This window comes from Zingiber officinale, chromosome 5A (assembly GCF_018446385.1).
Source record: "Zingiber officinale cultivar Zhangliang chromosome 5A, Zo_v1.1, whole genome shotgun sequence".
NCBI lineage: Eukaryota > Viridiplantae > Streptophyta > Magnoliopsida > Zingiberales > Zingiberaceae > Zingiber > Zingiber officinale.
The window spans coordinates 80,411,309-80,439,234 of NC_055994.1; the positions used below are offsets into that span (position 1 = coordinate 80,411,309).

The following is a 27,926-nucleotide window of genomic DNA, read 5'->3' on the forward strand; positions in this document are numbered from 1 at the left end:
CCAAATCCCAGAATGGAAGTGGGAAGATATTTCCATGAATTTCATAGTGGGATTACCCAGAACCATGAATGATTTTGACGCCATCTGGGTAATAGTCGACAGATTGACTAAATCAGCCCACTTCTTAGCTATCAGAATATCCTACTCCATGGAGCAGCTAGCTCAGTTGTATCTCAAGGAGATCGTCAGACTGCATGGAGTTCCACGGACTATCATCTCAGACAGAGACAGTAGGTTCACGTCACACTTCTGGGAGTGTGTACAGTCAGCATTGGGCACTAAGTTAAAATTCAGCACAGCTTTCCATCCTCAGACAGATGGTCAAACGGAGCGAGTGAATCAGGTACTCGAAGATATGCTCTGAGCATGTGCCCTAGACTTCAAGGGAAGTTGGTGCAAATATCTGAGTTTAGCAGAATTTGCATATAACAACAGCTATCAGGCCACTATCGGTATGGCACCTTATGAGGCTCTCTATGGGCGGAGGTGTAGATCTCCAATCTGCTGGTATGAGAGTGGTGAACAGAAGGAACTAGAACTCCAGACAGATCTAGTAGCAGACACCACAGCAGCAGATCCGCCAGAGGATAGAGATAGCTCAGAGCCGCCAGAAAAGCTATGCTGATACACGGCGCAGACCCTTAGAGTTTTCAGTTGGGGATTCAGTGTTCCTCAGAGTAGCTCCCATGAAGGGAGTAATGCGTTTTGGGAAGAAGGGCAAATTAAGTCCTAGATATGTGGGACCATACCTTATCACTAGAAGAGTTGGCAAGGTAGCATATGAGCTAGAGATACCCCAGGAGATGTCAGCTATCCACAATGTATTTCATGTCTCTATGCTGAAGAAGCATATCCCAGATGCCACCTAGGTGATTGAGCCCCAGTCGGTAACAGTCCGCGAAGACCTCAGCTATGATAGTCAGCCTATTCAGATAATAGACCGAGCAGTTAAGAAATTAAGGAATAAGGAGGTACCATTAGTAAAAGTCATTTGGCAAAATCACACAGAAGAAGAGGCAACTTGGGAGACAAAAGCCAGTATGAGACAGAAGTACCCAGAGTTATTCTAAGTTCGAGGACGAACTTTTCATAAGGTATGGGGGATTGTAACGCCCAAAAATTCTCAAAATTATTTTAGAAATATTCTATTAATTTTTTGGAATTTTAGAATATTTTTATAGAATTTTTAGAGTAGAGAAAGTAGCAAAAATAAATAGAAACGTAAAATAGCTTAAGCGGGAATTGAACCCGAGACCTATTGGGTCCTATGACTTAAGGTGAACTCTAGTAATCAAGTGAACCCGGCAGGGCCGTGCTGAAAGGAAAGGGGAACAATTATATTTATATTTGAGTCGGGCCGAATTACCCACTTAATATAAATAGGGAATTTAAGTGAGGAATTGTTATTTTCTTAAACGAGAAAACTTTTCCCTCAAACCCTCACACATCCGCCGACCCCTCTCCCTCACCCTCTCGGTGCCCAAGTCCAAGGAACCTAGGGTTCCGTCCAAGGGCCATAGGAGTACCTTTTCGGCGACAACTCCGGCACGAGGACGTTCCCCTCCGCGAGAAGAGCACATAGACGCCAGAGGATCGTCGAGGGAGTCGTCTCCACCGGAAAACTAGTGACTAGAATCGTAAGAAACTAGCGCAGGAGGTAAGAAACCCCTCACCTGCAGTATAAGTAGCTTTCGTATGATTGTGTGCCTTTAAATTTGCTATATGTAGATTTTTGTCGACATACAGGGTGTATTTAACCCTCCTCACAGATTTAGGGATTAGTCGAGCATCTCTAGATGGGTCGGACATGTTTTTCCCCTTTAGTTGGAGGTTTTAGACGTTGTCGGGTGCCTAGAGGTGATCTCCCTAATAGAGGGGAGAGATGACGTACACCAAGTGTTCGATGAAATAACCAGTATAGTTTTAGACAGTTTAACAGCTCAGTTAAATGCAACAGAAACATTTAAGATAGTATAGTAGTCTTGCTTCAGTTCTTACCGGACTAGATGTCTAATGGGTGGGCTCCCACAGTCGCCTCTAGGTTCAGACAACCTAGCTCTAGGTTCAGATAACCTAGAAATAGCAAGATAAGAAAATTTAGCTATAACCAGTATTTTATTTTAGTAGTGGCACTGTACCGGATTAGATATCCATTAGGTTGGGCTCCCACAGTCGTCCCTAGGTTCAGATAACCTAGTAAACCCTACTAAATATGGGACTTGCAAACCCGGGTCTAGTTAGGGATGCACGCATAGCACGTACAGTTGTCAGGCCCATCAGCAGCATGATTATGTATTTTCATCTATCTATGATAAATAGTTTTCAAAACTCACAAATCAGTTGTGTATACAGTTTAAACTCAGTTCTAGCTTAGTTTTAGTTTTAGCTCAGTTCATGATTCAGCTTAGTTTCCATTATTGATACATGTGATAGCTCTATGATTAGTTTTGGTTTCTATGTTGTATGATACCATGTCATGTTCTCACCTGTTCAGCATGTATTTCAAATAGCATGTTTACAAATCATAAATTGCACCGTATGCATGTTTTGTCAGGTAGATGGTTTCTTACTAAGCGTAAACCTTATAGATACTTCTTTCCTTATACTGCAGATAAAGGTAAAGGAAAGATGGATTAGCGGAGGCTGGAGGTTAATGCGATGAAGATGTGTGTGGAAGGAACTTGGAATAAAGATCTTGGAGAAATTAGCAAACTAAGACTTTAGTTTTATATAGTGTTATTTTTCGCATTCCTAGTTATTTTAATGCCTTGAATCGTGAACGATTTGCTTAGATTGTTAGTACTCATGCTCATATTCCTAGTTAGGTGTTATTGGTATGTTTCCAGCTATTATAGAACTCTTGTAGGTGAGTTTGGCACGAATCAGTGCTGAAATCAGAGGTTTGCTGCGAAATCAGAAACCCCAATTGATCAGCTGATCGATTGGGGGCCCTCAATCGATCAGCTGATCGATTGGGGGCCCTCAATCGATCAGCGGATCGATTGGGGGCCCTCAATCGATCAGCGGATCGATTGGGAGCCTGGTTCCGTGAACAGTAAGCTTCTGGATCGATCAGCCGATCGATCCAGTCGCATTCTGTCGCAAACAGAGAGTTCAGGGATCGATCGTTCGATTGATCGGGAAATCGCTCCCACGAACAGAGAGCTCTGGAATTGATCATTGGATCGATTGGCCAGTTTGGATCGATCAGCCGATCGATCCAGAATATTACCCTGAGCATAGTAGCAATCTGAATCGATCAATGGATCGATTCAACAGCTTGCAATCGATTGAGTTCAATCTGGATCGATTGGGAAGTAAGATTTCAACCAGGAAACTTTGTAATTCAGTTCCTTGACCATAGGGGATGTAGGATATGCCATGTATACCTTAGATTGCATCCCTCAGCACATGTAGGACCAAGAATTTGTATTAGCTTGGCAAGTTTTAAATTGGTACAGTTTTCCGCACCTAGACTGAGTAATGGTCATGGATATAGCTTAGCATAGCATAATGTGACGGTCCGGCCTTATAGCCTAGCCAGTAGAAGGTGGGTCGTTACATTTAGGCATGGAGTAGCTTTATCTAAAGAGATGTCTCCGAAGACATCAAAGGAGATAGAGGACATGAAGGCAGTTCCTTATGCCTCGGCTGCAGGAAGCCTTATGTATGCAATGCTGTGTACGAGACCTGATATCTGTTTTACCGTAGGCATGGTTAGCATATATCAGAGTAACCCTGGACAAGGACATTGGACTGCGGTAAAGCATATATTAAAGTACTTGAGAAGGACTAGAGACTATATGCTAGTTTACCAGGCAGATGATTTGCTCCCTGTAGGTTACACGGATTCGAACCTCCAATCAGATAGGGACAACAATAACTCTACATCAGGCTATGTGTTTACTCTAAGAGGTAGAGCCATTGCATGGAGGAGTGTTAAGCAAAAATGTGTATCGGACTCAACCATGGAAGCTGAGTATGTGGCAGCCTCTGAGGAAGGCAAAGAAGTTGTATGACTCAGGAACTTTCTAATGGACTTAGATGTGATTCCTGGTTTGCCCAAAATCATCATAATTTATTGTGATAATAGTGGTGCAGTTGCAAACTCGAAGGAACCACGAGCCGATAAGGCAAGTAAACATATAGAGCGCAAGTACCACCTGATACGAGACATCGTCAAGCGAGGAGAAATTGTCGTCGCCAAGATTACATCAGCGGATAACCTGGCAGATCCTTTCACTAAGGCCCTTCCGGTGAAAGCTTTTGATCGGCATGTGGAGGGGATGGGAATCAGATGTATGGCAACAGATATGGCAGCTTAGTCTTTTAGTATAAGTGGGAGATTGTTAGAGTGTATACTAAAAGTCTAGCTTTTGTAAACATTTATTTTTGAAATAAAGGAATTACATTGGTCAATATCTACATTTATTTGTTAAATGTAATTTGTTCAATTAATTTATATTATAGATAACATGGTGTATGGTGTCACACACAAAAGATCATGTTATCGGTTATTTATAAATTATAAACAGTTATTCGCGACTAAGATGGAAAGGAACAAACCATTGGAATAGTCATAGTGTAATTAAATATTAGTTTATCTTGACTAATAAATTACACTAGTACACTCTAAGTGTATTGAGTAGGATCATTTTTAGGTAAGTTCTTTTTGTACTGACTTTATAAAAGAACTAGACCTTGGTTATTATGGAAATGTGTACTCTTAATCCTAATATAATAATAAGCACATATATTTAGTATTTATTTCTTTAACTTATCAAAGGGTGAGATTTAGCTCGATAAATCAATAGGCCTGATAAGTTGGGAAATGATACTACTTATAGTGTGTGTTGTTGATTATAGAAGGAATCTATGTCTTAGTTATCTAGGTTGAGAATGTCCCCAAGAGGAGCTCATAAGGATTGTCATGTTAAACCCTGCAGGTGGACTTAGTTCGACATGACGATGAAGTTGAGTGGTACTACTCTCGGAGATAGATATTAATTTAGTGAGTTGTCAGTAACTTACTTAATTAGTGGACATTTGTTATCTTAAACACAGGGAGACTAATACACTCATGATAAGAAGGAGCCCATAATGTAATTTGGGATTGGTGTGGTAGTGTGATAATAACTCTCTAGTGGAATGAGTTATTATCGATGAACTTGAGTTGTGTGTTCAGGGCGAGCACGGGATACCCAAGCTCATCGGAAGGTCAAAATCAATTTCTCCTCTAGGTCCCTGTCGTAGCCTCATTATAGCCTCAAGTTCATCCAAATGTAAGGCTCTTCTTGATGTCCAAGAAGTGGGTCGGTCCAATACTTGGTGACCAAGCAAGGGCCGACCACAACCTCTTCTATAAGGGCCGACCCTTTGCTTGGTGACCAAGCATGAAGGGGCCGGCCACAATAATTCAAAAAGGGAGGGTTGTTTTGAATTTTTAAAATCTTCTCTTTGTAGAAAACTATAAGTTTTAAAAGAGAGATTTTAATTTTTAAAACTTTCCTTATTTGAATTAGGCCACATGTTTTAATAGAGAGTTTTAAAACTTTCCTTTTTTAACCATCCTCATGGTTTAAGAAAAAAGGAAGATAAGTTTTAAAATTAAAATTTTCTATCATCATGTTAAAAAAGGAAATTTTATAAGAGAAGTTTTAAATTTTAAAATATGGTTTTAATTTTTAGAAACTTTACTTTTTTAACTCCCACTTTAGGAAATTAGGAGAGAGCTTGTAAAATTTTATAATAGCTTATAAAATTTTATTAAAAATTTATTTTGCCTTTTTTCTCTTGATGAGGTGGTCGGCCACCTTGCTTGGTGCCCAGCAAGGGGTCGGCCATAATTAAAATAAAAAAAATCATCACAAAATTAATGTTGGTGATTGATTCAATTAAGAGGAAAGAAAAGGAAAAACTAGAGGATGATTTTATTTTTTTGTAAAAAGTTTTTCCTTATTTGCCTTGGGCAAATAATATAAAAGAAGGGGTGAGGAGGCCTCATGAGATACAATTTTTATTCTCTTGCTTGGAGAACCTCAAGTGGTCAGCCCTCCCTCTCCCTTCTCTTTCCCTTTTGCTCTCTTCTCCTTGGTGGTAGTGGTGGCCGGATTTTAGAAGAAGAGGAAGAAACTTTTAGGTGGTGTTCATCTTGGAGGATCGTCGCCTACACGACGTCCAAGGCGAGGCGAGGAATACAGCAGAAGATCTCGAGGTCATTAGCTTACAAAGAGAAGTTATAACTAGTAATTTTCTTCCGCATCATACTAGTTATTTTCTTTGTAAGAATTCTAAATACAAGAGGCAATTAGATCTAGTTTTTCGAGTTTGTGTTTTCTTCTTTTTCGAATTTGTGATTCGATTGTTATTTTTGGTTAACCTATAGTTATTTAAGGAAATTAAATATTAGTTTTCCTTAAAAGGCTTTGTCTAGGCGGTGGTGGTTGCTCCCATATCCAAGAAGGTCATGTGCCTCGTCATGCAGTCCTGGAAGCCAATTTTAGAAATTAATATTTAATGGAATTAATAACATAAGTGGATTTGAATCAATAACGTTAAGTTCCGCTTACGATTCAAATCTAAACCATTAAGAACAAATAAGTTAAATTTGGAATCGATAATGTTAAGTTCCGTCTGCGATTCCTAATTTAACTTCTAAAGAACACAATAGGTTATTTAAGGAAAGGTTCGACACTTGTACAAAAAAAAATTTATACAGTGAAACCGGTACGTTTTCCTAGGACTAACTAACAGTTGAGTCATTTTATAATGGAGATGACATGTTTTTTGATAAAAAAAAAATAAAATGGGGGCGAGCGTCATCTTGATGATTTCAAAAATAAAGGGTGCTCTTTTGATTTTTTTTTTTTTTATCGTAAATAGTATTAATTAAAACCTAATGTTGGACTGATTTTGTAAAAAAAAAAAATTAAGGATAATAAAGTAAGATTAGATATTCTTTTGATATATTTTTTTATTATAATAAAATATGATTATGTTCCTTTCATACGTTCCTTATAGTCCATTTCTAAATTATATGATTGGAGGTAAATTATGATCACATTCTTCAATTTGTCATCCCTAATCTAGGGACTTACTATGAGAGACGTATGAAATGAGATAGCATTTCATACATTCCTCAATCCCTAAATTATGTGAATGAAGATAAATTATGATCACATCCCTTAATTTGTCATCCCTAATCTAGGGACTGAATATGAGAGGCATATGGAATGATTTACCTTATTTTATATGTCCCTAGTAGTTGGCCCCTAGATTAGCGATAACAAATTAAGATTATATATTATTTTGATATTTTTTTGTTTATTATACTAAAATATCATTATACTTATTTCATATATATTTCACAGTCCATTCTTGAAAAGATAAATTACGGAATCAATTATACTGAACTATCAAGTTAGTCAAGGGGTGAGAGGGATTTGTTCTGCTAGGTATATACCAGTCGGAAATACATTGTCCCATGTAACAAGTTTGTGACGCCAAAATATATGGTGTCCTTATTTTTGTGAGCTTAATTCGATCAAATCATAGAGATCCTCTCCCGTCCCACGGAATAACATTATAAATTACCAATTATTTTTTAAAAAAAATAATAATAATAATCTTAGTTAACCTGATTTTTTTTTTTGAAATGATCGATCTGACCTCACGGAAATTTTCTAACGACTATTCAAATAAATTCGGAAGTACACGTAGCACCAATTTAAAAGTCCAATATTTTTTGATTATATCTCATTTGAAAAAAAAAAAATATTTACAAATATATCAGTTGGGGGCACCATACCGGGGACAAATCAATCCCGTCCAAAGTTTCTTCTCTTCAGATCTTAGGACTTAGGAGCGGGGTCAGATTGAATGGACGGTCATGATGCTGGGATTGCAGCATTGCTGTGAAATTTGGTCGCCAGAGAAGATCCCGTCCAAGGTTTTTTCTCTTACCGTTAGAATAGAATCGGACATCGACCGGCGTTTCCTCTCGAAATTGAGATTTCGAGATCTATGACGAAGTGGTAGAGGAAGGAAGTTGCTTATCGCTGTCGTCGGTCCGAATCCGTCATCATGATCAGCGGAGGCCTCCTCAAGATCTACCCCTCTGAGCTAAAATTGCCTTGTAATTTCTCTTTCTTTCTTTTATTTCCTTCGTCAAAACTTCGATTCCGATTGGAATCTGAGTCAGATCTCTCTGCTGTGACTAGATTCGACCTTCTCTGTTTTCCCCTAATGCCTATGGGCATAGAATTGTTTTTTGGGGGTATTATTGATGGGAAAGTTTCTCTTGGTTTCATCGTTTTCTTGATTCTGATGGTGTTTGTTTGCGTGCCATCGGCGGCGATCATTGTTTCACGAAGTCGAGGTGAAAAGGCAGAGCTCTTGTAGCATGCAGTTGACCAACAAAACAGATCATTATGTTGCTTTTAAGGTATATTTTGTTCTTCAAAATTGACTCTTTTCTGCGCTTATCATCACAAATTTTAGTCTTTCGGAGAGTTTGTTGCTTCGACTAAATATTTATGTTTGGGTGGATTCCTTACGATTCTTAGGTTAAAACAACTAGTCCAAAGAAGTACAGTGTGCGACCAAACATGGGAATTGTCCAGCCGAGATCATCAGTTAGCATAATAGGTGAAATCCTCCTAAAATATGAATCTAATTGGCATTTCTCCCCTTTTGTATCTGAAGCTATTTTTGCTGTTTATACTCTCTGCTAGTGACAATGCAAGCTCAGAAGGAGGTTCCACCCGATCTGCAGTGCAAAGATAAGTTCCTAATTCAAAGTGTTGCTACAGATGATGGAACCACAACCAAGGACATAACCACTGAAATGGTACTGTTCGTGGTGATGTTACTTGTTTTTTCTTCCAAGGCTTATTTCTGAATCCTGGATGTCTGAGAATTGATGACCTCATTCGAATTTTAGTTCAATAAAGTACCTGGTAAAGTTGTTGAGGAGTTTAAGCTACGCGCCATTTATATACCTGCCAATCCTCCCTCTCCAGTTCCTGAGGAATCAGAGGAAGGAGGTTCTCCACATTCTTCCATGTTAGACAATGAAGTTCAGAGTTCAACATTATTTGATGCAGTAAGTTGACATTAAAGTCATTTAATCAACTTTGGGATCCCACACTATCCCTTTTGCTTTAGCCATCTTGTTGGCTTGGGTATTAATAGTAACAGTGAAAATAATTTCAGGCATCAAGATCATTGGAAGAATCTTCTAGAGAGAATGAGGTAACTTTGAGATTCTTATATTCTACTTTTAGGTAATTTTGAGGTACTTTTTAGATAGATGAGATGATTCATTAGTTATTTCATGGTATGCTACCATTTAGTGCTTTGCTATGGAGTAAATTAAGGATGCTTTTGTGTGCGACTTCCCATTTATCCTTTTGGAAAAAAGATGTTAGCAAACAACTGCTCCCCCAATGTATATATTAACTGGTAAAAGTTATATCAATGCACTATAGCTGCCAGTGCAATACAATGTTTCAAACCCTCATATCCTAAACTTGCATCTGTGGAGAGTGGAGACAACAATAGATGGAAAGGCACACTCGGAAACAAAGAGGGAGCAGATCTTGAACAATAACACAGGACAACCAAGAAAAAGATAGCATCAGCAAATATTTTCAGCTAAAAAGGAAATGGCTGTATTATAACTGCCTCTGCTTTCTACTTCTTCAAATTCATATATGTTTAATGTGAAATGACTATATTATATCTGTCAAACAGATATGTTCTTCATAACATAGAGATCTGATCTGGATCTCAGGGAAATTGAATGAAGATAAGACTTTAGTGATATTTGTCATTTTTATGAACAATAACAAAAAGAGCTAAGGGAAGTAGGAGTTACAAAAAAATATTCAGTGAGATGTTACTAAATTGCTAGTTATGAAAGTCAAGGGAGATAATAGTTAAGTTTGAATAGCATTCATGATAGAAAATGATGCATTTCAAGATTTGACTCGCGATACATTAGAAGCCATATGCCAAACTGTCTTACACCAACAGTTTGGGGGCTGCTACATGGATCTCATCTTTGCATTAACCTTTATGCAAGGTTGTACCATTGGTACCGTCTCATTTTTTTTCTTTAATATCCCATTTCCATCACTTTTGCAACTCAAATCAATTCAATTGGTCTACCTGTAGATTTTATTGGTCATCAGTAGATCTAATTGATTTAACTCTAAAACTTATCTAACATAATTCTACTCCAATATTATCTGTAGACAAGTAGATGAATTCCCTTCTTTATCTCCTTTTGTGTGTTAACTATTATGAATCTAACTCTGTAGGCGGAAATGCTAGCTCAAAAGCTGACCGAGGAGAAGGAATATGCACTTCAACAAAATCAGAAATTACGACAAGAGTTGGTATGCTTTTCCTTTTCTCTGATTCATACCTGATATTCTCTAGTACCTTATAATATTCAAATTTTTCTTGGGTTCTGGTTCAGCTTTTAGATTTTACTACAAAGAGATACAAGACTTTGTGATTAACACGTTTTTTTATTTGTTCAAGTTATATTTGTTGATTTTTCAGGGTTTTCTTAGAAAGGTGCTACTTGAATTCTTTATCATTAACCCTTGTTTATCCCAATTAACTAAGTTTGACTACATGAATTTTATTACTTCATCGAGCTTAACGGAGCTCTATGCAATTTTAGTCAGTACTATATTCAAATCAATCAAATAAGTTTTTATTGTACTGGCTTAACTTTTCTTTGATTTTCAGCTTCCCTTGCACATTCCACTAATTGATTCAACTTTTCTAACTTTAGGATAAATAGTTTGAAACCTTATGTCATGCCAAGTGGCATTGGCCAAATCACGCTTTATCATATGTCAAAATATAATGAGTATATGCACGACATGTTACTATAAAAGTTCAGATCAATTATCTAATTACCGGAGTCTTTTTTTGACAAATAAAGAAACCAAGTGCAAGAATTAATTGAGTAAAAAGTATTAAAATTTCATTTTATATATTCTACTTTAGTTCTATCTCTGAATTCAAAGTGTAAATTATTTCAAAATTGATAGAATTGAAAGTGTAAATTATTTCAAAATTGATAGTCTGGCAATTACCTTAGTGATTACTTGAAACTGCCATATCAGACAAAATGGTTGATAGTAACTATTGACGTGATGAGGTCATTAAATAGGGTTGTCCTTATTGTGCCAATAGGGTTGTCCTTGTGCCAGCAATTCATTGTCCACATGGCTCTTTCCCTATTAAAAGAGACTGGTTGGTTGTGTTGGTATATAAGGTCTATTAATATTTGCCATGATTTTGCTGACAGAGAACGCGACACTCAATTTTTACCTCACAAGAAGATGGTGGCTAGTTGTGTTGGTATATCTACTATCATTAAGTAGCATTTGTGTTGCATCACTCAATGACCGACTGAGTGGACTTGTTGTCTCATTGATTTGCATTGTAAAATACCTGTCTTGGGTGTTCACTTATCATTGACTTCTGCTATCTTCAATCTCTAATGATGTTTTCCACATGTAACTTCGATATTGCTTCATGTTCCCCAGTATCTGGCTTGGAGTCTACATCATAAAATTATGCCTTAGATTGAACAAATGTTCACTAGAAGAGTTACCTTGTCATATAAGGGATGTTTTTATATGCATGTTGTATTTTATTCACTTTTAGTTTTAGTTGGTGTTGTATTTGGTTATTTGCCTAATCTTTCTTGCCATTAAGCTTACACAATGACAGAGAAATATGGACTCTCAGATTCTTCATTTAATGTTGGTCTATCCTCACAACATTCTGCTTCAGTTTAGTACACATCCTGTCAAACCATTTTTTGGTCTCTATTAGTCAACCTCACATTATCAATATTTGATATGCTCATGTCGAACTATAGGCCAAGTAAGAGCCTATAAAGGGTTGGCTTGGATTTTCATTCTTCATATACAAACTATACCTATTTACAATGTTTATGTAATTAGTTGTAACGTTTTCTGGCCTTTGCAACTTCTAGGAATTGCTAAGGAAACAGCAAAATCGCGGCGGTTTCTCCATTTCGTTTGTGGCGGTTGTGGCTTTCTTGTGCATCATCATTGGCTATCTCTTCAGAAGCACATAGAAACTGAAGTTTCACACACACACACTCTTACGAGGATTGTGTTTATTTTTTGAAAAAAAATGAAAAAGAATGGTTCGTGTGAGTTTCATTCTTTACAGTCGAACAAAATAATCTGTTGTGTGATTGATTTTTGGATTGTATGGTCTTGTAATCTTAAAACATCTACACAGTTGTATTTATCAAAAGTAAGGATCCTTTGTATGTTTTAATAGATTGTCTCATCTTTTTTCTTTTTGGTAATTTTATAACTTTTTTTATTGAGTATTTTAAGAGGTTGTCTGATCATTTTCCCAGTTCTATTATTAATTTGTTATTTCCGTAACTTGTTTTTGTTTCAAGGGCGTTTTGCTAAACCTTGCGAGGAAGTTTGGGTATTATCCATTTTGAGTATCCAACTTTCATATTTTGTACACCCATTCTTTCCTTCCACTTTATAATTTTACTTAACTTATTCAGTTTTGAGAAATGAATACATTCAGTCTTATAAGAATATATTGCTTTTAATTTGAAATGATTTAGAGTATTTTTTACGTACAATCACTTTCGTTTTGGATTTGACAGGATGGACTTGATAAAAAGTTATTATAAGCTCGTTACCAACCAGGACAATAATACCATTATCAATGATTTCCGACTTTTTTTTATTTGAAAAATATTAAATTTTTGAATTTTCAAATCGTGTACCAATTAGTTTATTTGAATTTTGAAAGAGATATTTGCTTTTGAAATTATAAAAATTGAGTATGTGTACTCATACTCAAATTTCCTCACCGTAGGTAATCTTTCTCCTAATCTAGTAATATTATTATTTTGCTTTTTTTAGAAAATCATTAATTTTAATATTTATGCAAAAATTCTCTTGGTTTATATTATGGAATTTGTAAATATTCATGAATAATTAGATATTGATCCTGTCTAAAATCGTGAAGAAGATTGATTAAAAATATAGTTCCTCTGTTGACCTCACAAAGACTGATCTACAATACAAGAAACCTTAGTGCCGAGCCAGGGAAGAGGTCCTTAACGTTGGTCCTCCGACGCTCAAGTTAGTCGCTGTAACAGTAGAAGAAGGCGAAGCAACAATGGAAGCAGCGAAAACACAAGCATGAACAATCGGTGTATGGACCCCTCTTTATATAGCGATCCAGCGGGCGAAGTGCATGCTCCTCAAGGCGTGGACACGTTTTCCCAATCGATCTATGAAAGGACATATTAAAAAAGTATTACTGACACCATACCTTAACAATGCCGGCAAATCCCCGATAAGACAGTAGAAGTTTTCGTCGTATGATTCGCTTGTTGACCATGTTCTGTTATCAGCGGGAATACCTCCCAAAGGGATATTAAGGGATACAGGAATGACCCCACTATTTGGTCGAGCGGGATATCCGCTCGGTCGGGACTCCTTCACTCGGTCGACCTCTGCTGCTTTTTTTCCGCAGCGACTTGGTTCAGTAGATTGTTTCCACTTGATCGGACAAGCGCTCCGATCACCTTAATGTTCCTCTAATCCGTAATGAGTGTCTGATATTCTTGCCATAGTGCTCCTAGCTGGATGAGCATTTTGCTCAGACAAGCACCTGGCCGATTGGGCACTTCATGCCTAATCGGCTATTGACGTCGATTTCCACTCAGTCATCTTTGGTGGGACCGTTGACTACCACTAACCACCGTTGACCACCTTAACTTTAACTTCCACGTCGGCTACTGTCTCTGTCTTTGACTCACATGAGCCCCCTTTATGACTGTATCATAAGTCTTCCCCTCAAGTCTACTCGAAAGAGGTTGTAAGTCTGACTGACTTGACGAGCAGTGTCTTCAGTAAGCTTCCGCTGATCGGGCATTTTCTGTTCTCGAGCTGCCAATCAGCTCATATCATCTTCATAGTCGTCGTTCTGCTTTACCTTACTGGCCTGAGCTTAGAACCGCAGCTCGACCAAGGTGAACATCGAAGTTGATTACTCCCATAGGGTTAGAGGCACTGCTCGACAACTAATTAGGTACCTAGGTTTAGAACCGCCGCTCGGTTATCAATTGCAGATCTGGGTTAAAGCCACCGTTCAACTATCACTTAGTTAGAGATCTATGCCGGTTGGGATGGCGGCGACACTTAGTAATTTTTCCATTTCTCTTCGCTTTCATGGATGCGTGTCTTTTATTGGTTGCTGACGCCCTCCTGATTTCTGGAAGGCTGTGCAAATATCTGGTTATTATGGTTGAACACGTTGCCCATGCCTTTTAATTAAGCCTCATTAATGCTTCCCTATGGCCAACCACGTGCCCCAATCTCTACCATCGCACGCTTGAGGTGATAGGTGGATATCTGCTGTTGATGTGACATACGCCTTTTCAAATTCTATGGTAAGATTTCGACTTCGTTTTCTATAACCCTCAATCGGACAGGTCAGAGTGATTTGCCCGTGGGACTTATAAGCTCTTATTTACTTGTCGTCAACTTTATACTTTCTTGGGTTTTCTTTCTAGCGCATGCTCTCTGACGCTTCCCCTTCTCTTCGTCTTCACCGACGACATTTCTCAGTAAGCCCCTTCTTTCTTTCTCTCGGTGAATCCTGATCTTCTTCTTTCTCGGTTTTTATGGCCTCTTCTCCTCAACCTCCTGCATCCATCCCCAGGTTGTGGTATACCTCGATCGAGTCTAAGTTCAACGGTGATGAAATTGACCAGATGAAGCTCACGTATTGTTTCCCCTCCAATTACCAAATCTCTATTCCTTCAACTTATGACTCGCCCCATTTGCCTCCCACCGGCTTTTTACTTTTCTTTAAGGACCAATTCTGCGCCAGTCTTCGTTTTCCCGTTCATCCTTTCTTCTTAGTCATGTGTAAATACTTCTGTATCTCTAGGGGTGTAAATAAACCAAGTTGCTCATGAGCTATTCGAAGCTCGATTCAATAAAAATTCATTTAAGCTCGTTTAATGAGGCTCGTTAAGATAAACAAATCAAGCTCAAGCTTCATAATATTCGGTTCGTTAGCTCGTGAACATGTTTGTTGAGCTTATAAATCAACTTTTAAATAAAAAATAATAGTTTTGATATTAAATTTATAGTTATACTCTCCTTATAAAATATATAAACAAATATATTAAATTTATTTATTAGAATAAAATTATAAATTTTAATAAGAATATTATAATTTTTTCTAAATATATAATTTATTTTTTAATGAATATTTAAATTTATAATTTATATTTATTAAGCTTGTTCAGGCTCGATAAAAGCTCGAATAAGCTCGTGAGCTACGAATATATTCATTAAGTAAAGTTCGAGCTCAGCTCGATTATAAACAAGTCAAACTCAAACATTCAAGAGATAATTGACTTGGCTTGGCTCGGCTTGATTACACCCCTATGTATCTCCCAACACCAATTAGTGTCTAACTCCTTTAGGCTGCTGTGCAGGGTGGTCATGTTGTTTTGTCTGCACGACATCCCTTTAGTGCCTAGGGTATTTCATTATTTTTATTATCCCAAGTTGTCCAAGTCAGGGACCATTTTGTTCCAGGCTCGAGTGGACTCTGTCTTTTTTGACAAAATGCTGACCTCTAATAAGCACTGAAAGGAGCATTATTTTTTTGTTCATTTTCTCGATCGGCCTGACTTCCCGACCACCTGACAGATGAAAGTGATGAAGCCTTCGATGCTCAGCAGATATCAAAGCCAATCGGACTATCTCCAAGCAACCTCCAATTTGGCTGGTCAGAAGTATCACATCCATCGGTTGTTGTTGGAGAGTGTTGTTTATGTGTTCGGGTTGAGCCTGATCCGCACGCGACTTCCCCTGACCTTAGGTATACTCTTTCTTCTCCCCATCTTTGAATCTAACTGATTTTTTCCTTCTTTCTTGAAGCTTAAATTATGTTGAGGGCACAATTGAGCGGCAAAAGCAGGTTGGCCGATGCGGAGATTAACGCCAAGGGTGCTGCTGAGCTAAAGAGTCGGGATCTATTGTCGGTTGACCAATTCGATGATCCGACTGCCGAGGTTGGAGGCTACGCAGCAGCCAGTGAGTTGGGTGGAAGTCGAACGGCCGCCAGCAATGCCATGACTGCCACAGCCGAACTCCCTCTTGAGCGAGCGTTGATGGCATCGATTTCGATACCCTCGGAGTCGACCACCTTTAGTGAGCCTTTGATCCAGTGACGCAAGAGACACCACAGGGATGGATAGTCCTGTTGGGCAACCTCTACCCTACAAACTTTCGTGCCCACTGCCATTTGTCCATCTTCTAAGCAGCGTAAACTCCCTCTCTCGCCTCTCCCGAGAGGGAGGTTGCGACTATTTCTACTCCCCTATTATCCAACCGGACACCCTCATTGTCTGCCTTTCCCTCGGGGACCATGTGTGCATTGCCCGTCGCATTCATTCCACCTCCCTCGTCCCTGCCGACCGCCCAGGTATCCACCATTCACTCTTCCCCCATGCCCAGATCCACGGGGTAGGCTACCTCCAAGCCATCAAGGTTGAGCGGTCGTAAGCACATAATGACCATCATTCACTTTCCTACGAACAAGTGGCACCATCCAGTCGGCATCGAGCCGCGCTCCCCTGAGCACCAGATCAAATCCAAGGACCACTGGAGCAAGTATGGGCTGATGCTAGGGCCCACGCAGCGACCATTCTGTTGGGACCGATATGTCTGCTAGAGGAGAGGTGAATAGCGTTTCGTCGCGCTTGTCGGTTGCTTCGTCTTGATAATATGCAGCGGAAATAAACACAAGACACACACAACGCTAACACTAAGAATTTACTTGGTATCCACCTCAAGAAGAGGTGACTAATCCAAAGATCCATACGACACGCTCACTCCACTAATGAAAACCTCCTTCTCGGTCGCAACCAGAGGCGGAGAAGCCTCGTACAGTATTCACACACAAACACAAACACGAACATAAGAAGAAGAAACAAAAATACAATGTAATACACCCTTCTTCTTGCTTACTTGTGCTTGTCGTCACCTCTTGAACCTTGGATAAACTCCCCAAGTGCCTTCAAGAACTGGCGTGAGTAGATCAGAGAATCTCGCTGTGAATCGCTGAAGAACAGCGCAAAAGATCGCAAGAGATCTACTAAGAAAAAGCTCCGCCTGGGCTTTATACTGTAGCTCCAATCGATTGAATTCATCCCCAATCGATAACCATGTCACATCCGGAAAATCCAAGCCGTCCACCACCTGCATCCTACGCAACGGTCGGATCCCAATCGATCGGGAACATCTGGATCGATCGGTGGATCGATCCAGAAGCATTCTGTGCTTCTCGCGATCGCGCGAGAACATCTCTGCCCAATCGATCGACTGATCGATTGGCAGCTCCCCAATCGATCGCCTGATTGATTGGGAAGGGCTTTGTGCTCACGAAATATGGTCCCAATCGATCGACCAATCGATTGGGTCATTCCTTCCTTCGCAGCACACTCCAATCGATCCACTGATCGATTGGTCCCTGGTTCAATCGATCGCCCGATCAATTAACCAGCCTGGACTTGACTCAAACTCAAGTCCAAACTCTCAAACCCAACTCTCGGTCAACCGTAACCTGTTGGGTCTCCATGCCTAGCATTTGGCCACTCCCGACCAACCTCGAACTAGCCTTCTAGCCTCCTCCATCAGCCTTGCGTCCCTCGGATATCTCCCCATCCTTCACGCCTTGCCTTCTAGAGCTTCCATCGGCCTCATCCTAGTTATCAGGTTCTCCTCGCCAAGTCACACTAGGACTTACCTTGCCAAGACCACATGCTTGGACTTATAACCTTTGCCAAGATCACACTTGGACTTTCCAATTGCCTGGCTCCTCACCAGGACTTTCCTTTTGCCAAGATCACACTTGGACTTTCCAATTGTCTGGCTCCTTACCAGGACTTTCCTTTTGCCAAGATCACACTTGGACTTTCCAGTTGCCTGGCTCCCACTAGAACTTTCCCTTTGCCTAGCTATACTAGGACTTTCCAATTGCCTGATCTCACTTATCAGGACTTTCACCACCAAGTTTGGTCAACACTGACCTACTTAGATTTTCACTCTTGCCAACCTTCCTGTTGGACTTACCTTTGCCTAATCTCCAATTAGGACTTTACCAGTCAAGTCTCCTGTCAACCTTGACCTACTTGACTTCTCTCTTGCTTAACCTCCAGTTAGGACTTTCCTAGATGCCTAAGCTCCAGTTAGGACTTTCCCATTGCCTAAACTCTAGTTAGGACTTACCCGGTCAAGTCTCCGGTCAACACTGGCTCACTTGACTTGTCTTTTCATCAACCTGGTCAATCCCTTGAACATCTCCATAATCGGACGATTGCTCCAGCGATCTCCATACATTGTCAAACATCAAAACTCAATTCCCCACTCAAGCTTGACTCAACTCAAGCTTAGTCAAAATGGTCAAACATGACCTAGGGAAATTGCCCCAACAATCTCCCCCTTTTTGATGTTTGACAATTCCTCTAAGTTAGATTAAATCTCATAGCCTTAACCTCTTCTTTATACCAAGGCTAAATCTCATAGCCTTAATCTCTTCTTTATATCAAGGCTAAATCCCATAGCCTTAATCTCTTCTCTATACCAAGGCTAAATCCCATAGCCTTAATCCTCTCATGACAAAGCATGAATGAAAGTTTCCTTCATTCTCTCCCTTTCCTAGAGGGCAAACTCTCTCTGCTTGGGATGAAGGCCTAACTTAACCTTCCATTCTCCCCCTTTATCACACATCAAATCAGAAAACAAACTCTTCTCCATAAGAGTTAATTCTTCATTATTTACAACCTCACATGTTGTTAACAACCCCACAATGAAGATCTCATATTCTTCATTGCCGCCAACGCTCCTCCTTGAGCTCTACTTCACTTCACAATGCTCATCCAGAGCATTCATCAACTTCCCAATGAAACTCCCATTCATTGTATTCAATGCTCCCCCTTGAGCAGTAATCATCTTCACAATGCTCAATCGAGAGCATTTTCCACTTTACCAATGAAGGTCCGATCCCCTTCATTAACCCAATGCTCCCCCTTGAGTAATAATCTTCTTCACAATGCTTATCTGAGAGCATTTATCATCCTAGCAATGAAGATAACCAATCTTCTATTGCTCCCCAATACTCGACCCTGAGTATTAATTCATCACGAAGGTTTAACCCCCTTCTAAAGTCTTTGAAAAGATTTTTATGTTTTCAAAGAGTAACTCCCCCTAAAAACATGGTCAAACTTCTATCACTGCACCAACAATGACTTGGGGTTCCTAAATAATTAGGAAAACCAAAACTCGAAGTTTTGAGGTTCAAAATTCAATAATGAAACTAACCTCAACCTAAACTTCACCTAAGTCGACATTAACCAAACCATGCTTGTTTTCATCATGAAAACTCCCCCTAAGTGTATACAAATATATTCCAAAGGATTAGGAATGGTTAATGACCCTTGAAAATCAAAACTTAAAGTTTTAAGGTTCCAAAATTCAGAATTGAAACTAAACCTTATCCTAAACTTCACTTTGGTATTTATTAACCAATTCATACTTGTTTCACGTGAAAACTCCCCCTAAATATATACAAATGTATTCCAAGGGGTTTGGAATGGTTAACGGGACTCAAAGTGACTTGAAGTGCTGAAATCAGGCTTTTCCAGCCAAAATCAAACTTCCCAATCGATTGAAGTTGAGACTCAATCGATTGAAATCACTTCAATCGATCCATTGATCGATTCCGCAAGCTACTGCTCACAGAAATTTCCTCTGAATCGATCGACTGATCAATCCAGACTGGGTCAATCGATCGGCTGATCGATTCACTACCCTTCTGTTCGTGGGAATTGACTTCTCAATCGATCGGCTGATCGATTGAACCCAATCCAATCGATCGGTTGATCGATTGTGTTTCTGATTTCCAGAAATTCAATTTCAGCGAACTTCAGAAACTCCCCAAAAATTCTACAAAATTCATGAAAATTCATGTAGACACTACTTAGGATATATACTATCAAGGAAAAATAGTTTTCTATGAAAATACTTCTTATTTTCAAAGATTGACACAAATTTGAAAACTTGTAAAAAATTTAGTATTTTCTTCAAGTTTGTGTCCAACTATTCAATGATGATCACTATCAAAAGATAGTCTTCATCAAGGTTTTTCAAAAGTATTTTAAACTAATTTTCAAAACCAATATCCAACCATGTTCTTTGGGCTCAATGCACATGACTTGTATATTAGCTTTCCCAATGATTGGAAGACACATAACTATGTGTTTTGATGAACCTAAAACTCAACAAGATGCACTAAATTAACATCTTGAGTTTTGTTCACCATCTTAACATCTCACTTGTATCTAATGTGTACTAAAATACATACAAGTCACCTTATCATTCTTTGTGAGATGTATATTTGGTTTTGCCCTAAACTAAGGGATCATGCATATCTATCTAGGCATTAAGAGACTTATGATCATCCACCTAGGATGTCATTTGGTATAATCCCACTTGTTGGGATATTTACCATTCTTAATAAATGTTTTTTGTCCTTAATTGTAAGAAAATTAACATAATGCATGATATGTTATGACATACATCAAGAAGAAAGAATTTTTAAAAGAAAATTTCCTATAGCTACATGATGTATATATGACATGATATGGTATTTTTATATTTTTCATAATAATCATGAATGCAAAAAATAAATATGATGTCATGACATATGATGAGCAAATAATCATGGCATTTTAGCATAAACAAAGTATATCTAGATAATCTATTTAAGTATCCTTAATTCTTAGCTATACCTCAAAATTAAATCCTAGATTGCCTAATTTCATCAAGAAAGTGTCAAACCCAATTTTGACATTACTTTTTCCCTTTCTAAATTCGTGTCATTTTAAATTAAACAAATTCCTCAAAGTATGGCACATTTTACCCTTTCCAAAAGTAAATGAAATCAAATTAAGGCTTAGATTTGCCTTTAACCTTCTAAGAAAAATGTCAAAACCCCAACTTGGCATTTCTTATCTTTTTCTAAATGTGTTAATTTAACTTAAGTTTAAAACCTCAAAGTTTGACACATTTTACTTTTCCAAAGAGTAAGCATCTTACATTAGGACCTAGATTTTCCTTTAATTACCCCTAAGAAAATACCAAAACCCCAATTTGGTATTTCTTATGTTTTTCCACATTGTGCCAATTTAATTTAAACATAATTTCTTAAGATTTGACACATGTTACTCTTTCCAAGAGTGATAATTTTGGATTAAGGTTTACATTTTCCTTAATTCCATAAGAGAATGCCGAATTCCAAATTTGGCATTACTTTTGCTTCTCTCAAGTGTGTCAATTAAAATTAATTTCAAATCCTCAACACTTGACATCTTTTTGCCCTTCAAGGCTTAATCACATTTGATTAAAGCATGAGTTTTCTCTTAATTCCTTAAGAAAGTATCAAGATTTTAACTCAAATTTTTCTTATACTTTTCTTAAGTGTACCAATTTAGATTAAATTCAATTCTTCAAATTTTAACACATATATTACTCTTTCAAAGAGTGACCCTACAATCCTTTTCATTTTCAAAGGTTAACAATAATCTTGAAAATGCTCTCAAGTGTCAACTTTAACAAGGTTGGGTTAACTACCCTTCCAATTAGAGTTGACACTCTCTAAACTCATCTAGGGTGTAGAGAATATGCTCCTAGGAACCCAAAGTCTATTGGTGCTCCTTGGATGCTATAAGTACTCACTAGGGATAACTTCCCTAGATACCTTCCTAAGGACCTTTCTTGGCTTCTTAGAAGCCTTGGTCACTTCTACTAGGTCACTCCTAGGGCTAACTCCCCTTGTAAACTTATTTGTGACTTTGTTTGGCCTCTTTGGAGCCTTAGTCACCTTTACTAGGTCAACTCTAGGGATGGTCTCCCTTGTGACTTTCTTTGTGACTTTGTTAGACTTCTTAGAAGTCTTGGTCACATTGGTCTTGCCAAAAGGACCTTTAGGGATTCCTTCCCTAGTATCTTTGATTTGACCTCTAATCCTAAGGTTGGTCCCATAACTATATGGAACCCTATGAAAGGAAGTCACATCCTTCTTGGCTTTAGGTTTGTATCCCAAACCTCTATAGCCATTGGATGACTCTTGCCTAGTTCTCCCTAGAGTTTGCTCATTTTAACCCTTAAGAATATTTTCCATTCTTGCTAGGGTCCTTTCTAAGTTATCAAGTCTTGACCTCAAGACTTGATTCTCCGCCATTAAATCCATAGATTTGGATTTTTCTTGACTCCTATGAGCATTGCTAGTCTTAGGCTTATATCTAAAGTCCTTAGTATTATTGCCTAAATTATTGTCTACCTTTCTAACCTTACGTGTGGTAGTTCTAGAATGAGGAGGAATGTATTTTCCCTTAACACTATCATGCTTCCTACTTTCATGATAATTTGCATTAAAATGATAAGTGTTATTTCTAACATGCATTTTATCATGACTAAAAGGAATTACACTATTAAAGGTTACCTTAGGTTTGCTCTTAGAAGCTTCTCCTTGACTTGTGCTTCCTCCTTTGACTTTGATTGGCTTCTTCCCTTTAGGGCATTGACTCTGATAATGCCCATTTTGATTGCATGAGAAGTACACAATGTGCTCCTTGCTCTTGCATTTCGTGGGACCAATCTCCTTGGGCTTCTCCTTGCCCTTAGGTGCTACTTGGCTCTTCTTCTTGGCCAATTTGGGGCACTTACTCTTATAGTGCCCATGTTCCCTACACTCAAAACAAATGATATGATTTTTATTCTTAATTGAACTAATTATACCTTTATGTGTAGGGGTGATGCTTGATTCTCCATTTGATGTAGCTTGCATTGTGGAGGTTGCATCATCTTCCTCGTCTTCTCCTCTTGAGGGTGTAGGTGCTTCCACCTCTTCAACTCTTGAGGATATGGATACTTCCATCTCTTCCTCTCTTGAAGATGTAGAAGATCTCTCATCTTCTTCCTTCTCCTCCTCTTCCTTCTTCTCCTCGAATGTTGACTTCTCGTCAACATTGGATTGCATCTTTTCTTCCTCCTCTTCTTCGGATGTTGACCTCGTGTCAACATCGGATTGTTCCTTCTCTTCTTGGACCAATGAGCCCTTCTCCTTGGGCTCTTCCACTCCTTGGACTTGTGTAGGGTCTTCATGATAGGCAATGATCTTTTTCCAAAAATCACTTACATTTGTGGTTTCACCTACACTCAACAAAATATTAGAAGGTAGTAAATTATGCAAAATTCTCATTACCTCCTTGTCCGCCTCCGATTGCTCTTGTTGTTCTTCGGTCCAATATCGAGGTCGGAGGCGTTTACCCTTCTTGCCCGTAGGAGCTTCAAATGGGTCACTCAAAACAACCCATTGGTTCTAATCCATTTGGAACCATGTCTCCAGCCGATTCCTCCAAAAGGTGAAGTCTTCCTTGTCGTATGGAGGAGGAATCCGGATGTCCCATCCAAGTGGACCTCCCAAGTCCATCTTCTTCCTCTAGCATCTTGTTCTCTTGGCAGTTAGTCCGTAGAAGAGCGACCTCGCTCTGATACCAATTGTTGGGGCCGATATGTCCGCTAGAGGGGGGTGAATAGCGTTTCGTTGCGCTTGTCGGTTGCTTCGTCTTGATAATATGCAGCGAAAATAAACACAAGACACACACAACGCTAACACTAAGGATTTACTTGGTATCCACCTCAAGAAAAGGTGACTAATCCAAGGATCCACACGACACGCTCACTCCACTAATGAAAACCTCCTTCTCGGTCGTAGCCAGAGGCAAAGAAGCCTCGTATAGTACTCACACACAAACACAAATACAAACACGAACACAAGAAGAAGAAACAAAAATACAATGTAATACACCCTTCTTCTTGTTTACTTGTGCTTGTCATCACCTCTTGAACCTTGGAGAAACTCCCCAAGTGCCTTCAAGAACTGGCGTGAGTAGATCGGAGAAGCTCGCTATGAATCGCTGAAGAACAACGCAAAAGATCTCAAGAGATCTACTAAGAAAAAGCTCCGCCTGAGCTTTATATAGTAGCTCCAATCGATTGAATTCATCCCTAATCGATCACCACGTCACATCTGGACAATCCCAGCCGTCGACCACCTGCATCCTATGCAACGGTCGAATCCCAATCGATCGACCAAACGATTGGGAACTTCTGGATCGATCGGTGGATCGATCCAAAAGCATTTTGTGCTTCTCGCGATCGCGCGAGAACACCTCTGCCCAATTGATCGATCGATCGATTGGCAGCTCCCTAATCGATCGCCCGATCGATTGGGAAGGGCTCTGTGCTCACGAAATATGGTCTCAATCGATCGACCAATCGATTGGGCCATTCCTTCCTTCGCAACACACTCCAATCGATCCACTGATCGATTGGTCCCTGGTTCAATCGATCGCCCGATCGATTCACTAGCCTGGACTTGACTCAAACTCAAGTCCAAATTCCCAAACCCAACTCTCGGTCAACCGTAACTTGTTGGGTCTCCATGCGTAGCATTTGGCCACTCCTGACCAACCTCGAACTAGCCTTCTAGCCTCCTCCATCAGCCTTGCGTCCCTCGGATATCTCCCCATCCTTCACGTCTTGCCTTCTGGAGCTTCCATCGGCCTCATCCTAGTTGTCGGGTTCTCCTCGCCAAGTCACACTAGGACTTACGTTGCCAAGACCACATGCTTGAACTTACAACCTTTGCCAAGATCACACTTGGACTTTCCAATTGTCTGGCTCCTCACCAGGACTTTCCTTTTGCCAAAATCACACTTGGACTTTCCAATTGCCTGGCTCCTTACCAGGACTTTCCTTTTGCCAAGATCACACTTGGACTTTCCAGTTGCCTGACTCCTCACCAGGACTTTCCCTTTGCCTAGCTATACTAGGGCTTTTCAATTGTCTGATCTCACTTATCAGGACTTTCACCACTAAGTCTGGTCAACACTGACCTACTTGGATTTCACTCTTGCCAACATTCCTGTTGGACTTACCTTTGCCTAATCTCCAATTAGGACTTTCCCAGTCAAGTCTCCTATCAACCTTGACCTACTTGACTTCTCTCTTGCCTAACCTCCAGTTAGGACTTTCCTAGATGCCTAAGCTCCAGTTAGGACTTTCCCATTGCCTAAACTCTAGTTAGGACTTACCCGGTCAAGTCTCCGATCAACACTGACCCACTTGACTTATCTTTTCATCAACCTCGTCAATCCCTTGACCATCTCCACAATCGAACGATTGCTCCAGCAATCTCCATATATTGTCAAACATCAAAACTCAATTCCCGACTCAAGCTTGACTCAACTCAAGTTTAGTCAAACTGGTCAAACATGACCTAGGGAAATTGCCCCGACACATTCCTCCTAGTGAGCTCGCTAATGGCTACACTCAGAAGTTCATTGGGGTATGTATATCATCCTTATTTTTACTTGCATATTTCACAATCGGCTATACTTAAGCTATTTTTAATGCAGTTCTAGGTCGAAAGCATGGCCATGTGTCAAAGGTTGGCCTTTCTGGAGCATGAAGTGCAACAGCTGTGTGCCTTGAGTAGGTCATCAAAGGCTTCTTGGGCTCATTTTAAGCAGCTGACTATAGAGGTCGCTCGACTGAAGGCCGACCTGGAGAGAAGTTCCAAGTAGCTAATTGGCTCCGAACGAGCGCTCAATGCCGGGAGAGGCAAAAATAATGATCAAGCCCTACAGATCGAGCGTCTCACTAAGCAGGCCAGCAGTTTTGAATCCAAGATCAACTCTATTAACGCCAGGGAACTCCGAGCCATCGAAGACTTAAACATCAAAAATAAAGAGGCTCGGGTCTTGACCCAAAATCTAAAGGAGGTGGATGTTGCTCTGGTGATCGAACGAGAGAGTCGATTGGAGGAGCAAGTGGCTACCAAGTTTCAGCTCGACGTTAAAGATACCGAGCTGACTTTCTTAAAAGTTGAATTGGAGGTGTCCCAAGCGGCCTTGAAGAAGTACCAAGAGGAAGAGCTTAGACGGTTTGAAGTGCTCAAGCACAAATATCTTCGATCCGACCCTTTGAATGATAGGATCATCGATCGAGCTCTTCGCCTTTTCAATTACGGTATTGATGGGACTCTCCAGCAGCTGAAGGATGATGGCTATCTCTCTCCCATGCTGACCAACAAAATCATAAACCGAGAGAAGCTCACCGAGTCACTGCCAGATGATGTGCTTGACTATATTGAATAATCTCCTCTTTTGTTTCTCAGGTTGCCTTTTGTACTTCCTTGATTATATAAGACTTTCTAAGTATTAATGAATGTGCTCCCGTTCAGTGGTTTCCTAGCTTCTCTTGTAAGCTATATTATTAAACATTCTAAGTGTTCTTCCATGCATCCCCACTCAGCTCTATAAGACTATTCAATTTCCCATCTTACTATCTTATAATACTTGTAGAAATATTCTAAGTGTGAATCCTGGGGCTCCTGTTCTTCCATGTAACTAGTCAAGACGCCCGACTACCCATTTTGGCATAGGTTGAATGACCTCTTTTCCTTTCTAGCCACCGCTCGGCTGTTGTCATTGACTCTTATGTTTATAGTCGCCGCTCGACTTTATTTGGCTTAGTCTCTCGAGTTTATATTTGTCTCTTGGCTTTTGATGTTGTCGACTCAAGAGTTTATAGTTGCCGCTCGACTGTTGATTTCGTTGTCTCTTGAGTTTATAGACGTCGCTCAGCTTTTGTTCCAGGGTTTATAGTCACCGCTCGACTATTGATCTGGGATTTATAGTCATCACTCGACTGTTGATTTCATTGATTCCGGTGTTTAAAGTCGCCGCTCAACTATTGTTGGCGTAGACTCTCGGGTTTATAGCCATCATTCGGCTGTTGAATTCATCAACTTAAGGGTTTATAGTCATCGCTTGACTGTTGATTTCGTCGACTCTAGAGTTTATAGTCGTCGTTTGACTGTTGATTTATAATTTATAGCCGCTGCTTGACTATTGCTCCGGAATTTATAGTCGCAGCTCGACTGTTGTTGTGTAGACTCTCGAGTTTATAGTCGTCGCTCGGCTATTGATTTTGTAGACTCCAGCGTTTATAGTCGCCGCTCGGCTATTGTTGGCATAGATTTTCAGGTTTATAGCCGCCGCTTGACTATTGATTTTGTCGACTAAAGGGTTTATAGTCGTTACTCGACTGTTGATCTGGGGTTTATAGTCGCCACTCGACTGTTGATTTCGTCGACTCCAGGATTTATAGTTGTTACGTTCCGCAAGTGTACGAAAATGTCGCAAGTAATATAAAAGATTATCATATCCACAGGGACTGGAATAAGCACTAGAAATATCTCAAAGCGAATTAGCTAAACAACTAATCAATTGGTTTCAAATGCTAAGGATGAAAAAAATAAATCTAAAATGAAAGATTAACAAACAAGAGTTTAGGGGTTTGAGTTATGATAAAGGAAGGTTCTAGGAGTTTTGGTTTCTTTGTAAGATCTCTTGAATGTATATGATTTACCAATTCTTATTTCTCAATTATCTAATATTTGTAGAAGGTTGTCGGTTCTCTCTTGCAATAGATAACCGACTTAGGACTGAAAAATGTACCTAAATATGATCAATTAGATATGAACCTACGTTGTCTTTACACAGGATTGCACCTATTACTATGCTTCCCTCGGATATCAACATAAAAGTTCATAGCTTCTTAACCCATAAAGATACAAGGATTGAATCATAAAATCTAACCTACCCTCTTGAATATTCTCATTTCCCCTTCAAGGTTATCCCTCAAACGTCCTTACACGGGATTGCACTTGTCACG

The 27,926-nt window shown here is 39.5% G+C and overlaps 1 protein-coding gene across 1 annotated transcript; it reads left to right on the forward strand.

Moving 5' to 3' along the window:
* Positions 1-7,958: 7,958 nt before the first annotated feature.
* LOC121980715 (vesicle-associated protein 1-3-like) lies at positions 7,959-12,339 on the forward strand. The gene is made up of 8 exons (XM_042532883.1): positions 7,959-8,134; positions 8,373-8,443; positions 8,565-8,646; positions 8,733-8,848; positions 8,942-9,103; positions 9,214-9,252; positions 10,323-10,400; positions 12,026-12,339. Exons 1-8 carry the CDS (start codon positions 8,083-8,085, stop codon positions 12,128-12,130), a joined length of 705 nt encoding a protein of 234 aa, XP_042388817.1. The 5' UTR covers positions 7,959-8,082; the 3' UTR covers positions 12,131-12,339.
* The last annotated feature ends 15,587 nt before the right edge of the window (positions 12,340-27,926 follow it).